Below are 16738 nucleotides of genomic sequence, written 5' to 3'. Positions count from 1 at the left end.
CAGGCACCAACCGCTTCTCCCACATGCAATATCCATGAGTTTTTACTCCAAGTTCAGCTAGTTGGGAGCAAATCTGTGTCCGATTTCCCCACTTTACATCACCCCCTTCTCTCTCCCACACCAGGCTGGGACAGTGCCCGAACTCTCCCCTTTGTCACACTCATTTCATCACTCCGAAAGCCCGGGCACGGCAGGGGAGAAGCAGCACTTTTCACGCCGGCCACCGCGGCTCCTGCCAGGGCTCGGGGGGTGAGGGGGGAGAGGGGCTAAAACATGGATTTTTCTTAAGGAGGGGGTTTAATACAGTCCTGGAGCCTGGCCAGCCCCTTCCCTCCGTGCTAATGAGGGACATCCACCGCCCCAGCCGCGGTCCCAGCGGACCTACCCCCGGGGCGGAGCGGAGCGGAGCGAGGTGAGTCACGCCCCGGCAGTGGGGCCGGTCCTGGGGGGTGCGGGGCAGCCCTCCCCGAGCCAGGCTGGGGCTCGTCCACGTGTCGGGGAGATTTAAAAAGTTGGGGCAGGGAGCAGGGACATGCCCAGAAGAGCTGCTGGCAGAGCGGCGGCGCCGGGCACTCCGCGGGCATGGGACACCTCTGCCACCATCAGCCCCCCGCGGCCACCCCCCAGCGCAGCCTGAGGAAGGCAGGGGACGGCGCGGCTCTGCCCGGATCCCCGCTTCTCCTCCTCTTCCTCCTCCTCGCCTCCTCGATGTCTTATTGCAAAGGTGAGGAGCATCCCCCTCGCAAGCCCTTCCTGCTCTGCCAGCTCTGCACATTATCTGAGGAGCGAGGGGTGCCCCCAGAGCCTGCCAGCCTTGCGGGGGTGCGGAGCGAGCCGCTGCCTGGGTGCCCCGGGGTGGGGGTGTGTGTGTAAGGATGCGCTGGAGGGTTGCAGCTGCTGGGAGCAGTTTCAGGGGTTGGTCTGGGAGGCTTCTTCGCATATTCCGGGAGGATTACTCTGTCCTGCCAAAATTGCACTCCAGCAACTTAGAGAATTGACTTCTGTTAAAAGGGGTTTAATTTTAAATGTCATTTACTCTGATTTGAAAGGTGAGAAAAGAAAAGAAACAAGATGTATCACAGAATTACAGGAAAATTTAGGACCTTCTGGCAGTCACTTAGTTCAACCTGGAGCAATATTTATTGGAATAGAAATCCTAAAAGGTGCTACTTTTGTATCAGGGAGTGCTTGTGAAAGGACTGATGGGCTGCTTAACAAACCATACTCTCTTATTGTATTTTCCCACCCCAGACAGATTAACTACTAGCACCTAGTGAAGCAACGTCACAAAATGCTATGCAAGGATTATTTCCATTTTGTTTGTATTATATGTGTGTGGGTTGTTTTAATTGTGAGTTTTTGTTCTGATTTGTTGCGTTTTTAAATACCAACAATTAAAGAAATCTAAGTACAGTATACTTAATATCATGTTAAAAATAAATTCTGAAGAAGTGGAAGAGGGGAGGAAAGGAAAAGGAGGGCAGCAAAGGGCAATGGTGCATAGTATTTAATTATTTTTCTTACACAGTGATTGCCAGGAGCTGGTTTAGGGAGAGCAATGGAGGGATGAGAAGATGTAAGATGTGAGTCTAGGTTGTGCATCTGGCATTCTACTGCCTTGAAAGAAGTTGAGATTTTAAAAGTTGGCAGAATTGAAGGACGAAAGAGTAAATGTATTGTGGACAATGTCGATTTTGTAGGAGGATTTCCTCCTCCATATGCCTTTTGAATAGGATTGCTTTTCTCAATAGCACTCTCTTCTATCTTGTTTGGTTTTTTCCCCCTATAGTTATTTTGAGTATATTACAAAATAACCTAATGTTTCACTGTGTGTGTATGTGTGTAAATGAATGAAGTCCTGTAGGGACTGCAGCACTGTTCTGGACAGGGTGATGAAGGGACACTGCTTAGCCCTTGGAGGAACACAGTCCTACATGTGAGCACAAAACAGATGGGACTATACATGAAATGAAATAAGAGTTTTTGAATAAGTGGAGAAGGATTCAGAAAACTTGAGAGCTGGTGAAATAATTTCCCTCCTCTGACCCAAAAGTTTCTGCTGCAGGAGTTGAAGGGGGGGGGGGGAGAAAAAGCAAGCTGTAATATTCAGACTTTCTTTCTTGCTGCCCTAAGACTTACAGGTGAATGGATATCTTCTGCTCCCCTTGAAAAGCCTTGGGAACCAGGCAATGGCAGAAACAGTGTTCAGAGACAGGCAGGCAATGGTTTGATGGGGAAGGTGTGCTAATTTGAACTGTTACCCAGTTCCACTCTTTGCAATCAGGATACCAGTCCCAGGCAATATCTCAATTTGAATACACTAATTTAAGAGTAGAAAATGAAGTAAGACAACTGTAGTGTCTTTATTTGGCATTTTTACTTGAAATGAAACAAACAACTGGAAAGCAGTTTTCTTGTTATGTGAACATCTTGGAGATTTAAAAAAAATATTCCACTTCTGTATAGTGTGAAATTAAGAGCCTGTCTAATTCTTATTTTTAAGGGAAAGCAAACATCCAGAATAATTAGTCACCTTAAGTCTGTGCCAGTACCAACATGTGGTTTTGAAATCCATCTGTTAATGCCTGAAACTAACTACTGTTGTGATTATTGTTATTAGGAGTACATACAAAACAAACGAACATGATGGGCATTCACACACTCCTTGCCTGGCCTTTCTAGATAAGTCTACCTTCACCTCTTTTTTTGTTTAATTCAGTTCAATACCTTGAAAAAAATGTGACCACACATAGTATTAGACTTCCTAGGAGGTTATAAAATCTCTATTAATCTGAGGTCTTTTAAGAACAGTGTATAAACAGTTTAAGCATGGCTCATGGTCAGCACCTTTGAGCACGGGGGTAAATTAGATAACTTTGTAGTGTTTCCTGTGGTGCTAGGCATGTACGGATAAAGCATGACCCTCTCCAGCACCAGTCTCCCTCCCAGGGGAGTTGCCACACCTCACTGATATACTTGTGTGGTGTCTAGTATACTCACAATTTGGTGATGCTTATTTCTATTTTTTACAGAGGCTGTAACAATACATTGCTGTTAAAAATACAACACTGTTATTTTATCTGGCAGTGTAAGGGGGGATATTGTGGGCACTGAGTTGGAAGGAACCCTGGTATAATGACTTCCAGTTCTGCAGCCTGGGTGGACAGACATGGAGAAAGCTGCCCCAAGCCAAGCACAGCATCACTGCAGCATTGTGCAATTAATAACACATTTAATCTTCTAAGGGACCAAACTTTTTCACATCACATATGTCAAATAGAGAAAACAATACCAGTTACACATGTACTATCACCTTTTCAAAAACACCTTGTTCATGTCACGGGTATTCTTCATATGCAAGTGTATGTTACATAGCACATGTTTAATTATTTAGTTGTAGCATACAAGAAGGCAAGAGGTAGAATCCAGATTCTCAACTTGCGTTGCATGTGCTGGAGGTGAGCAGAGTTTTTGGAAAGCGCAAAGTTGTAGGCACTGGAACGTGCTTTCCTGAGCAGGTCTTAACATGCAAGGGCTGCCATGCAAATTTTCTTGCCTTCTGCTTGTCACTGAGAATGGACTAATGCTAGCCTGACCCTCAGTGAGTCCTGAACAACTTACACACTGAGATACATCTGTCTCTGCTGTGAACTTGTGAAGAAGTGTCCTGCTGTGTTGCTAACATACAGCAGGCAGAAACTACTGGACAAATCCCAAAACACTCAAGGCAGCAGACTTCCTTGGATTGTGCAGCTCTCAGACTTTGCAGTTAGTAAGTGTGTTAGGTATCCTAGCATGTTCAGAGTTTTTATTTAAATCTCTGACACAGGATACTTATACAAATGACCTTTTACTGGACAGCATTGCTAAGCACAGTTTATGCTTCCAGGTGCACCGATGCCACCTCAAGCATTTGAGTCAGATGAGGATTTGCAGCTTTGGAAAGAGGTAAGCATCATCTACCATGTGGTATACTCCTGTTTCTTCTGTGCCCATCTTTGCTACAATCACACCTCACTATTTCTCTTGCGTGGAGTTCAGGTTCATTTTCTTCCAGTCCTGTGTGTCTCCTATCTTGGCATCAGCCAAGAGGTGAAATACCTAATTTTCCAGAGATTCTTAACAGTTGCTTCAAGAGGATGTTGGGTCTGAGTGTTGAGATATCATTCTGAGAAAAGACTGTCTTGTCTCAATGGAGAGCTATGTTTGATAACAGTTGTCACTTAACTGTCAATGACCAGGCAGCCACTGTTCCGGGAAGAAAAACATGGTCCTGCCTGGTAGTTTTGTATGTTATATGCAGGAATTGTTTCAACTCACCTGGTCTTACCTCTTTCATCTTCTGTTCTGCACACAGGGCTGGGACACTATTTAATCCTATCCCAACCTCTCAATTTACTAAGTAAAGGTAAAAGATAATATACTGTGCCAATTAGCCGCTCTAACATTTTGCTAACAGTTGGCATCATAACTTCCACTCTAATCTCTGAAATGAACATTTGTTTTGACTCTGAGATGTGACATATATGTTAATACAGGCTCTTCTGTGCCCTTTTGGAACAGATGGAGTGGGAGGGCATAACATGTGGAGAGGGTTTAGCCTGCAACTTGCATGCCCTGGTGTTGCTGTAACCTTCAATTATTGTGTTGACATTTAATTTAGTAGCTTTTGATAACATTAGAAAGCAAGTGACTCATCAGGGCTGCTGATGCAGAGAGTAAATTTCTTCCTATTGAGACCATTACAGGAGGCATTACCCTTACTGTCATCTCCCCATAGTTCATATTGGAAGTACTGACTCAAAATCCAACATATTGGCACTTGAATGAGCCGTAGTGATATTTATCTCCTGGGGAAAAATGGTCTCTTGGGAAGTAAGATCCTGATAACTATAAGGAGTTTTTGAAAATCAATTATTTACATTCTGGATTAAAAATGCTGTTTTGTACATTTCTGCATTTCTTGATAAGATTTGCTAGCTGTAACACAGGATTTGTCCCTGTGGTGACTGAAAACAAAGCAAAGTTCCTGTTGATTTCAGTGAAGAAAATGGTAAACATAAGATACTAAATTCTGTAAAATTATATAATAGAAGCAATATAAAAGTTACCATTGTAGCAAGAATTATGCAGGACTGGAAAGGGTCTAAGGAGAAAGAATTAGATACATAGCTATATATTCTCAGTCAACTGATTACACACTCATACTAGTTCACTGGAGTTTCTCAAAGTGAAAATAATCATTCTTCCCTGTTTGCTCCTTTACTAGTGGATCATTCAGGAGAAGACCTGCCTTTAAATAAATCGAGTATTTTCCAGGAATGACTCTGAGTTTATAAATATGAGAACTTTCTAACTAAGTATTTTGTTTCTTTACTTGTCTCTCAGTTCCTTTTGTTTCTTTATGTTATTTCACCAAATCCAAATAACTTGTAATCCCCTGCCTTAAGGCCACATTTCTGAAATAGGGGAGAAAATTACAGAGAAGATGCATCAAAGATAGAAACTATTATTTTTTTTTTTAATAAAGGAATTAACAGAAACTCTGGCTTTTCCTTAACCCTTGGTTTGTCCATGAAAGTTTTACCTGAGAGATACCTTGCCTTATATTGTGTCGAACACAGTCTCTGGCTTGTTCTGCTACTGAAATATGGTAGTTCTGAGTCAAGCAAATAAACAAATAAAAAAATAAACACAAACAATCTTTTGCTAAGAAACAGACTTCTTTTAAAATAGGCTTCCAAATGACTTCAGCTTAGTTTTATCTCATTGACTGGTTTTTCCCTCTATGTTTTCTTACTCTGAAAGTAATGAAGCTGAACTAACACACCCAGAGAGAAACATAGGCAAGTTGAAGGGAAAAGAGAATGGAGAGGATGTGTTACCAACAAAGCCTATTTAAAAAGGGAATTCTGTGAGCTATTAGTTTTCCCACTATATCTGCTAATGCTTTCTCGTAGATTGTCTCTAGAGAAATGAATCATCTCATCTTGAAGTACTCAGATATGCATAATATTTTTTTTATTGCTTTTTTCTTTTAATGCTCTCATTGCTAAAGAGTGCCGTTTAGGGCTTTTTAGCTATAATAAAATTGTAAGAACAATTGCATTGTCTACTCTATTTAAAATAAACCAAACAAACTTATGTTTTTTGTGCAGTCTTTGAACAAGATAATCAGCCAAGATTTTTGGCATCTAACATCAAATATTAAATGGAAAAAAAATAGCACATGCTGAAGGAGGTTACTATTCATACAACTTTAAGGTTATATAATAAAAATTTAACCTGCTTTTTTCCATCATTATTAAACTGTGCAACTGTTTAATAATGAGTGCCAGAGATCCTCTCTTTTCCTTACAGAATACTTTGAGCCTTCAGCACTGGCAAAATTACCTCCGTGAATTCAAATACCCTTTATTCCATTTCTTATTCCTTCTCTAATAATAACTCCACTAAAAATTATTCAGTATTATGGGATTCTTTCATCTCAGAAAAGAGACAATAAGAAGGAAGATGTAATTAATACAAGGTTATGAGCAGTAGGGAGAGGGTGGCTAGGAATCACTTACGCAGTACTTTTTCCAAGACAAGATCATGGCAGCATTGAATTAAGATAGTTTTGAAAAGACTGATGAAGACAAACAATAGTAGAATTTCACACAATGTTTAGGAAACTGTTGGCATGGGACACTGTGGATGCTGAAAGTATAATGTAGATCAGAGAGATATTGGTCAAATTCATGGCACAGAGGTTCATGGAGCCTTATTGCAAAGACCTGCTTCCAACTCAAAGTGCTTGCATTACAAATTGCTGGTGGTTGAAGAGCATGAGCTTTTCTTTACCATTGATCTTGTCTTAGGCTTTTCCCAGGTGTTGACATTTGGCCATTTATGGAGATAAGTTGTAGAGCTAAACAGACATTTGTTTTGAACTGAATGCAACACACAATGGTTTGGGTTGGAAGGGACCTTAAAGATCATCTAGTTCCAACCCCTCTACAATGGGCAGGGACACCTTTCATTAGACCAGGTTGCTCAAAGCCCCATCCAGGCTAGACTTGAACGCTTCCAGGGATAGAAGTGCTCCTCATTTGCCATAGGAATCAGTGCAAACCCCAGATATTGGCTGCTTGTTGACTCACACAAATTGATTGGCATGCATAAGATGTGCTGGCACATATCATAATCACTGAAGGGGTGTATGCATCATACAGCTGCAGGGATGCTGGAATCCAATTGAAAGAGTTGTGTTTGAGAACTGATCATTGAATCACTTACTTTAGCTTTGTCATTGTCTGCACAGTTTTGTATAATCCAAAGATATTGCAGAAGAGATTTTAGTTCATAGTCCATACCCCATATATTAACAATCATAATTTAAAATATGATTTAGTCTGAGAAGCTTACAGTCAAGAGAATAAAGGACACAGATATTTATGTTTGTTCAATCAAACAAGTATAAGTTGAGGTTTAGTTATGTGGTTAAGGCCTTTTACCCCCTTTGAATGCAAAGTATTTAATGGTTGGACCTATAAGGATGTCTGACAGTAGACAAACTTGCCATGCCTTTAGCTGTACTGAACTGTTTATGAAAATATATGTATTTCACTTCTTTTTATTAGTCTGACTTCTTAAAAAAAGACTGTGTGAACTTTTACAGATAGATGATGCATGTTCTGCCTACCTGTCCACAAATTCTGGGCCTCAGGTGAGTCAGACAAAGGTTACTTTATACTTGTCTTACTATTTGTTATACATAGTAGAATTGGAAGTGTGATACCTAATTTCATGTTTTCTTTGCATTAGGTGTCCAGCACACTGGAAGAACTTTGTTTTTTGGTCATGGGATTTCTCCCAAAACCACAGGTAAAACACACAAAAGATTACTCAGCATTTCTGAAGTCTGATATCACTGTGCCATTGTCTAGAATGAATTCTGAGGACCCAGTATCTGAAATGTCACTTAGCACTGGAAGTAATACTATCAGGTTTTGCTCTGAAATGCTATGTGTCAGAATCCAACACCTATTAAAGATAAGAGGGAGACATTAATGTTTGGAAAATAATCTCCAGGTTGGATACAAAGTTTTTGGTGTTTTTACTGCTCTAGATAAGAAAAATTATGAGCTCTCAGGGGAAGAAGAAATTTGCTTAGGGTCTAGGGATGTACATCTACCTCTTCTAGGGCAGAGTGATCAGTGCTGTCTACAGAGTTTGAAAAGATTAGTTTCATTAATAAACAAGGACATATAATATGTCAAGGAAGAATGATGTTCCAATCTGTCTCAGTTTAAGGAGACTGAAGTGTTTTGCTAAGGAGGATGAGTTATGAGGTAGACCAAACTCCCCTCTCTCCGCAATTGTAAATCCAAAATTAAGAGGCTCCAATCAAGGAAGTACAGAAAAAATAAGAAATAACAACCCTTTATTAAAGGATATATGTATACAGGCAAAACCAACAAAAGAACACACACAAAAAAAAATAATCCTGTACCTAAAAGTCCTCTCCAGAAAGGAAACAGTTCGATACTTTTCTGTCCTCTGGTGCGATTCTAATCACGGCTGGCAGGAGCGCTGTTGGATCACTGGAGGAGCAGAGCCTGGGGAAGGGGAACAGGGGAAAGAAGGGCCGTTTCCTTCGCACTAAACTCACGCTGTCTGCGGCTGGCTGTGGTCGGGGCTCCCCTTTCTTCGTCGATGAGCACAAACTCTCCAATGAATTCTGAGCAGATTTGGGCTGGGGCAGGGCAGCACGCAGGCAAGCCGAGGCCGGAAACGCAGCCAGATGACCAGGTCGAGAGCAAAACAGCCTCTGAGCTTGTCCAACACACACACACACCGCTTGCCTCTGTTAAGGCAGAAAGTGAAGTGTCTCTTTCCAAAGAGAGGAGGGGAGAAAAGCTGCTCCCCCATACACCCCCTCCAGCCTTAGAGAAAGCTATCAGCCTGGAATGCAGGTCTGCCAGCTAGTTCTTTTGTATAGTCAATCACCCCTTCAACACCTTCTTTTACAGTGTGACAGGGGAAAGGAAAATTTTCCCGCTTGGATTTTTGGAACAAATAAACCTAGGACACAATCCAGTACTGAAAAGTTTATGATGTAATTAAAACTGTCCATTGCTGTTTTTATTTTAACAAATAAAAGCCTCTCTACCAATTATTCCCACAGGGTTTAGATGAAAAAGACAACACCAAGAGGGTAAGATGTCTATGTATGTTTTACGATCACACTAAAATTGGCAAGAAGATCATAACACCCTTGCCCTGTTTTGTAGTAAACTTCCATTTTTAATTTTTTGAACAGTTCTTATTTCATTATTCTAAGACTCATGACTCGGGCAACTCAGACATCGTGGTAAGTACTCCTTGTGAGTACACATGTGCTTGTATATAAAACCAAAGCAATGTTCCTTTTTGCAGTAGTGTCTCCAACTGTACAGAAAGCTTGGGACTGGGAGTTGCATGTTTAAGATACAGAAGGTGTTTTAATAACATGGGAGAGGATCATCAATACTGTACAGGTGTGGAAAAAACCCCATACCCTAACAAACCTGATCACACATTTGTGGAATGCCAACTGAATCTTAATCTTGTAGTTTCAAATTTTAAGAATGAGGTGAAATGCTTTTTCTGCTATTGGAACATAGCATATGCAGTGAAACAATGTGGACTTACAGGAGCTGAGAATATGACCATAACTATTAAGAACTCTTAATACATTTTTATTAATTATTAATTAAACTGCATGAATTCATTTGCACATGTTATAAATATGTAGCCGGCAAAATAGTATTTGCCTCACTCAAACTTTGGATTGTATTTTGAATGAAAAATACGATTTAAAACATAGTCAAGTATTGTTGCTATAAAAGTATTGTCATAAACCAGCAATTCAACTATGTGTGATCCATTCTTGCTTTTAAAGTGCAAACATGCTCTGCATCTATGCACCATAGGATTTTGAGAAAGCTAAACATATTCATATTTTCTTGTTTCTTAGCAATCATTCTTACATCTTAGTGTCCTTTTCTGCTTTGTTCATTACATTTCTTCAGAAATATGTAGTGTATTTCCTAGAAAGTGATATTGCTGATATTGTGGTCAGTGTTTTCATGATAGAGATGCTTTGGAGGCTTTAACAGTAATCAAGGCACAGTGAAATGAACTAGTTCTGCTGCTTCTCCTGCTTAAAGGGTTACTGCATCCCACTTCATCACTATCCTGAATACCTTTACTGCTGCTCCCAGAGATTACTGCTTTCTCACTTTTGGTTTAGCTATTCAGTTGACTATTTTCTAGTCCAGTTCTCGGAGATACTAACTTAGGTGGGATCCATCATTCCTTAGCTTTATAACCTCTATCCACTGGCTACGAGACAGAGCTGAAGTGACCAGCTGGGATATCCTTAAATTCCTTCATTCACATCAGACTTCTACTTTTTTTAGATGCTATGATGCCATATTGCCTACCTTAGGCAGACCAATGCAAAATTGGCTCCAAATAGGCAAGCTTATTTTATCTATTAAGTACAGTAGCACTTTGGTAACCAGTTACTCCATATATTACGATTCTTTTCATTGCATTACTTTCTAAGAAGTATTGTATCAAAAATGCATTTTTTTTTTAAATTACGTTTATATGAGTTGAAGGTCTAAATTAGTTAAAGAAACATGGGTTTTTCTACTTTATTTCTCACTGTGGGTCTCTCCACAAGCCCACATGGTTGTGTTTTGCCAGGGTGGGCACTTAGGCTGCACACAATGCCACTGTGCTTAACCAGGCTGTCTCCAGGCTTAAAGTCTTGTGAACACAAGGAATTTCATGATTGGAGCTTAGATATAGTAACCAGTTCCATGGTTACAAATGTCACTTGAGAAGGGATCCCTCCTGTACACTGTTCTCTAGCAAAAAACAAATAATTTTTCTTGCTGCCATTTAAGTTGAAGCTGCTAACTTCCATAGTAGAAAATCATAGAAGTGTTAATATATGGAAATACTCTCTATACTGCTCCTAAGACTGATCAAAGTCTGAATAATTGCAGTAGTATGAAAATGGTTCTGAACTTTCAATTAGTAAAGGTGAGGATGCATGGCTTTTCCCTCCATCACTCTGTGAGTCACATCCATAGTATAAATGTTTGTACCTGTTTGTTGTCAAGTCAAAATGTTAAAAAAAGTTTCTCAATTAACATCTTCGGTCCTTTTTTGGTGCATATTTGGTCCATGAGCCAATACTGTGGGAAGAGACTTTTTTTGCATCAAGTCCCAATTTCATTGTTGTTCATGTGTCTGTCTTCATGTCCTCTCAGTCGTCTGTCCTGCATCCTTTACTGCAACTCGTTCCTCAGCTTAATGAGAGAAGACTGAAGAGATACAAAGTGGACGTATGTAAACTTAAATTCTGCCTGCTTGTGCTTTCACACTTTGTTATTCATTAGCTCTTCTAAAAATGTTGTTGTAGACCTTTCTGCTCGTATATTTTGATTGGACTACCTGACTGGTGTCATGGAATGTGTTTCAGGAAGGGTTATCTTGCTGCTGACATTTTGTCCCCTCATATTGGGAAGAAAACCAGAACCTGCTGTATGTACATAAACATACTACACCTCTCTCCCTGACTAGATGAGGAATTATAAAGGTGGATGGGTGAAGGAGGAAACCTGCTTATTGAATTCATTCCTCCCAGTTTGGACCAACACAAGATTTTGTCACAGATTTGATTTCTCTTGACATACATCTTGCCTGATAGAATACGATCTAAAAAGAAGAGACAAGCATTTTGCTGGCAAGTCAATCTATGAGACTGAGCAAGATACCTTCTAGAGGGTAGGCTTTAAGATAAAATCCTAAATAATCATACATCTTCATGAATACATATATTTTTGTGTACATATATACTAGAGCATGTATTTATTTTTTAACATTTCCAAACCCTTGGAAGTTTAAAAGGAAAGTGTTACAATAATGACCGATTTTTAGCTTCAATTGTTTTCTGATACTAAACTTCTGACATGAAATCAAACAGGAACACTATGTAAACTTGTTTGAGAGGTGTCTGGCTGTAAGCAGAGAATGATATATTAACAAAATTCACAATTCCTCATGAGTAATTGTACTCTTCATTCTTTTTATGTTCTAGATAATTTCCTAAACTTGCAACATCTGTCTATTTTGTTTCCATTTTCAATTTTGAATAGAAAAAGTAGAAAAAGAATGACATATAAATACTGTTAGACACTCCAATGGCAATGGACAAGGCTCCATTGACAGAAAAATTTTTATCCTTTTGAAATATAAAAAACCAATAGTAGTGAAGTAGTGAACAGATTATAAATCCAAGACGGGTATTTCAAACCCTGTTAATGCTGGAATGAGATGGGCAATATAAATAAAAATCATACAGATTTTTACATACAGCAAGGAACTGAGTATAATGCTATAGCTGGTGAACTGAAGTCAGAATTAAAATCAAGACTCAAAAATTACGTATAGTTTAAACCCTATTTCCTTTGAAAGCTTCCCTGGACTGAATCTACTCCTTTGTTTGAAAATGATAGGAGTCATCCTTTTTCACACATTTCTCACAGCATTATAATAAAAGTGATTTCTTTCTATGACACCTCAGGTTATGATATTTGGGTATCATATGAGAGAACATATGACTCCAGTTTTTAATTGAGAAATACCACCATTGCTGAATAAATGCCATCTAAATTTTGTGTTCTGGTAAGCATAAGGTTTGAACTATTTTGTTTCTCAATTGGCCTGTCTCCCCACCTGCAGGACAGGCACATCATTTGTATCTGATACCAGAAGCAAATAAAATACTGTAATTAACCTTAGGTGTTCTCTAATTGTGAAGGTCTCATTAAAGCAACTGGATACTTCATTCCTTGTACTTGTTACATATAAATGGAATTTCTGTTTTCTTCCATCATTTGTTACCCTCCTTGCTGTATGGATCACTAGAGAGTTGTTCCTCCATGTGTGCAGCACAGACAGGATACGATATCATAAGCACTGGTCTTTGGGAGTTAATGTGTGAAGGAGTTGATGTGTGGAATGGTACACCTCTGGGAACAATCTGGGGTCTCATTCTTGGGAGGATCCCAAGTACTTCTGATATTTAAACTTTACACTCTTGTCCTTCTGCAAGATGCAAAAGCCAACTCTGTCGGTAGAGACTCCACCACCATGAAGACACTGTGGCTGTGTCTGGGTAATGAAACCTGGAAAGTCAAAGGCAAAGGCTGCTCATCATTTCTAGTACCATTCTAAAGCAATCTGAGCTGAGCTAAAACTTCAGGTGGAATTTGGCCCCCATTCATATGTTTTCTGCTGTTTCTACATGACAACATGAACTTCTTGTTACTGACCTGGAAAAATGCACATAAAGCATTCCTTAAGGGGCAAGACTGTGTCATAGTACTGAAGAAATACTTTTAAAATGCACATAAACTACCTGTCTATATGTATTAATTTACAGCAGTAGATATAATTTGAAATATTTTTTTTCCAGGAGGAACTTCAAGGACCTGGAGGGATTCAAAGCAGAGGCTACTTCTTCTACAGGGTATGGTTTGTTTGACTTTTTTTTTTTTATTTTGTGATGAGCTACCAAAAAAAAAAAAAGGTAGAGAAACCAATGAATTACAGAAAAATTGCTATGACTGAGGAAACTTTTTTCAGGAAAAGCATTACACTGTATAGGACTACTTAAGATCTGCTTCAGACTTTTTCTTGGATTAAAATAAAGGCATAATAGGAATTTTTAAAAATAATTTTAGGTTTGTGTATACATGATACCATGCTATACCTTAAGAAGTTATTGGTTATTATGTATTTAATTCTCAGAGAAAGTTCTAGAAAATATGACATCTTGGACAATCTTTCTAAAGTGTTGTTCAACATGGTGCATTTGCATATGATATAAATACAGTGCCATGCTTACACACTGTATTAAAACAGCTATTTTTAGCTGACCTTGCCGTTTTCCTTATATATTGACCAGTAAGGTGAGACATTAAATACAGAAATTCTCATGAGACTGAATCTATTGTGTTCATCTTTTATGCCATGTTGCCTTTTTACTTCATTTTGACAAAACTGAGAAGATGGCAAGTCAGACTTAATAAAAGTTCCCTTGATTTTGATTACTATTTCTTTCTACTTAAATGAGAAAGTGGCTAATGGCTTTAAAAAGAATGGAGCTAGGGTTGGACTCAATGATATTAAAGGTCTTTTTTGCAACCTAAGTGATTCTATGATTCTAATGAAAAGAGCATCAATTTGTATCTCTTATGTATCAGGCTTGAATCTTTATAGTTGTTAAGACAGGCCAAAGTTTTGAGTAATACTAATATTGGTGCATTCAAGCTTCCAGTGTAAAAGGCAAATCCTTATAAAGCTCAGTAAGAAATTTTTTATCAGCTTTAGTAGAAATTGCATCGAGTCCCTCAGTAGTGCAAAATATTTCTGAAAATGACCATAGTGAAAATGGAGAATGTTCTTTGCCTGTGCTAAAGAACACAGTCTAAAACCAAAAAGTGACATACAGTTGTTAATAGAAACATACACTTATAATGTTATAATAACAACAATCAGCACATTTTAAGAAAATGCAAAAAAGAATAAGGGATAATGATCTCCTAGAATGACTTCTTATGGCTTTCTCCCAGTTATAAAATCATACAAAATAGGTATAATTCATTCTTCAATCTATATGCAGTAAATTTTACTGTATAATTCTCTTCCGGAGATAGATATAGTTTAAACAATAACTTATCTCAGGTGTATCTTCGATGATGATCACATTGACAGAGCTGAGAAGTTTGCCAATTTCTATACACACTAAGTTGTCTGGGCTTTGTTACTAAATCCTGTCAGTTTTATAAAGCGCTTATTTAATATTTCTCTTTCAGCCACGTAATGGAAGGAGATCAGTGGATTTTCGCTAAGGAGGTATTTATTTAATACTTTTAATCATGATTTACATGTAAATTAGTTTATTTTTATACATATAGACCACCACATTTATGTTGAGAAGTAGTCTCAGAAAGCTTTTAACTGTGGGGTCAACTTAGATTTCCACCCACAAACTTCTCTCGGATGTGTTAAATACACTGATTTTCAGAAGAAGTGAATAGAAACTGTAGGTACTCAGTTCCTAGAACAGAAAACACAGATGTGTTTCAGGCAGCAAGAACTGTAAACAGTTTGGAAAGTTAATGATAATGATAAGTATATGTAAGAAAGAACTGATCCAACTACCTGTCACATACATACTGAGAAGTAAACTGACATCCTCGAGGTAATCCCCTAATCTTAAAGACATAAAACTCACACTGAAACTAAGTAAAGACTTCAGGGTTTAATTTCAAAGCATTCAACTACTTTGAGAGATACAAAAAAGAATACCAATATTATCATCATCATCACCATGGCTAGGCTTCGCGAACGAAGATTTGGGAAGGCTCTACCCACGTTTGTTACAAGCACACTGGTGGCTAAAAAGGCCAATACGAGATAGGCATGACTGGTTGCAAAAGGCACAGCAGAAAGACTCCTTGGATGGTATATTCTGCAAAGCACGATTCTTTCTGCATTGTCTTTTCTCCTCAAGAGTGATCCTGCGTGCTTCCTCAAAAGCATCAGCAGCGTTATAGATGCTGTGTCTCCAGATCTCCCTATTGGAGGCCAGAGTAGACCAGTTATATTGATCAATATGGCCAAGGATGAGATGTTGCTTCAGCGAGTCCTTGTATCTTCTCTTCAGGGCTCCTCTTACGCAGCAGCCGGTGGCAAGTTCCCCATAAAGCAAGATCTTAGAGAGGTGGTGGTCCTTCATCCTTGAGACGTGCCCTGCCCAACGCAACTGTGTTCTCAGCAACATGACCTCGATGCTTGTTCTAGAACAGACATGTTAGTCACATAATCTGACCAGTGGATGTTTAGGATTGTACGGTGGCAGCGTTGATGGAAGCGTTCTAGGGGTCGCAGGTGGTGGCGGTAGATGATCCATGATTCAGATCCATACAAGAGGGTAGACAGCACAGTGACTCTGTAAACACTGATCAGTGTTTACTGATCAGTGACCAATATAATGCTCTGTTTTCTAATGTATTTTATACCTCTATCATATTTTAAATACTAAGTGTTAAATCAACAGCTAATGCTTTTTCTTATTTTTCAGGATTTTAGATTCCTCACCTAGAGCTAATACTGCAGGAATGCTGAGTACATGGACATACTCTTTTCCTTACAAAAATTATTCGTTACTAATGTACAATTAAAAATCAAATGAATGTAAATGTTCTTAAACTAGATTCTGTTTAGGATTCAAAAGTTTCTTTACTTTCTTGATTATATTAAAAGCATATTAAAATTATTTGTTTCCTAGTGTTATGATGTTTACAACCACATGTAATTCAGCTGTAAAAAGTCAGTGTGTGCATGCAACAGACATTGCCTCTACCAACACTCTTAAGTAAATAATTTTTCCTTTCTAAATAAAAGCACTCAGCTAGAGAGTTGTTTGAATAAGAATGTTTGCAACACAAATACAAAAAATTGATTTTTTTTTCCGAATATGTGATTTGTGCAGTCTTTAAAATCACAGCTTATCTAGACAGGCCAAAGAAAGTGTAGTTTGATATTCAAGATGATGTTTTCTCCCTCTATACTTCCTTTGCTGTAGTCTATGGACTTGTGGCAGTCTGCGGGGTCAAGTTCAGTACTC

General features: G+C 38.8%; 1 protein-coding gene across 2 annotated transcripts; it reads left to right on the top strand.

Moving 5' to 3' along the window:
* The first annotated feature begins 453 nt into the window (after nt 1-453).
* NMU (neuromedin U) lies at nt 454-16368 on the top strand. 2 transcript variants are annotated; one of them, XM_018079391.3, is made up of 10 exons: nt 454-724; nt 3890-3948; nt 7661-7708; nt 7807-7866; nt 9170-9199; nt 9305-9355; nt 11310-11384; nt 13520-13573; nt 14922-14961; nt 16193-16368. In XM_018079391.3, exons 1-9 carry the CDS (start codon nt 583-585, stop codon nt 14955-14957), a joined length of 555 nt encoding a protein of 184 aa, XP_017934880.2. In that variant the 5' UTR covers nt 454-582; the 3' UTR covers nt 14958-14961; nt 16193-16368. The 2 variants fall into 2 exon arrangements, with proteins under 2 accessions (XP_017934880.2, XP_017934935.2); XM_018079446.3 differs by lacking the exon at nt 11310-11384.
* The last annotated feature ends 370 nt before the right edge of the window (nt 16369-16738 follow it).

The sequence above is a fragment of the Manacus vitellinus genome, unplaced genomic scaffold (assembly GCF_001715985.3).
Source record: "Manacus vitellinus isolate BGI_N305 unplaced genomic scaffold, ASM171598v3 scaffold_0_pilon, whole genome shotgun sequence".
Classification (NCBI taxonomy): domain Eukaryota; kingdom Metazoa; phylum Chordata; class Aves; order Passeriformes; family Pipridae; genus Manacus; species Manacus vitellinus.
Note: the sequence above shows the minus strand (reverse complement) of the source record. Positions and strands in the feature narration are given on the sequence as shown.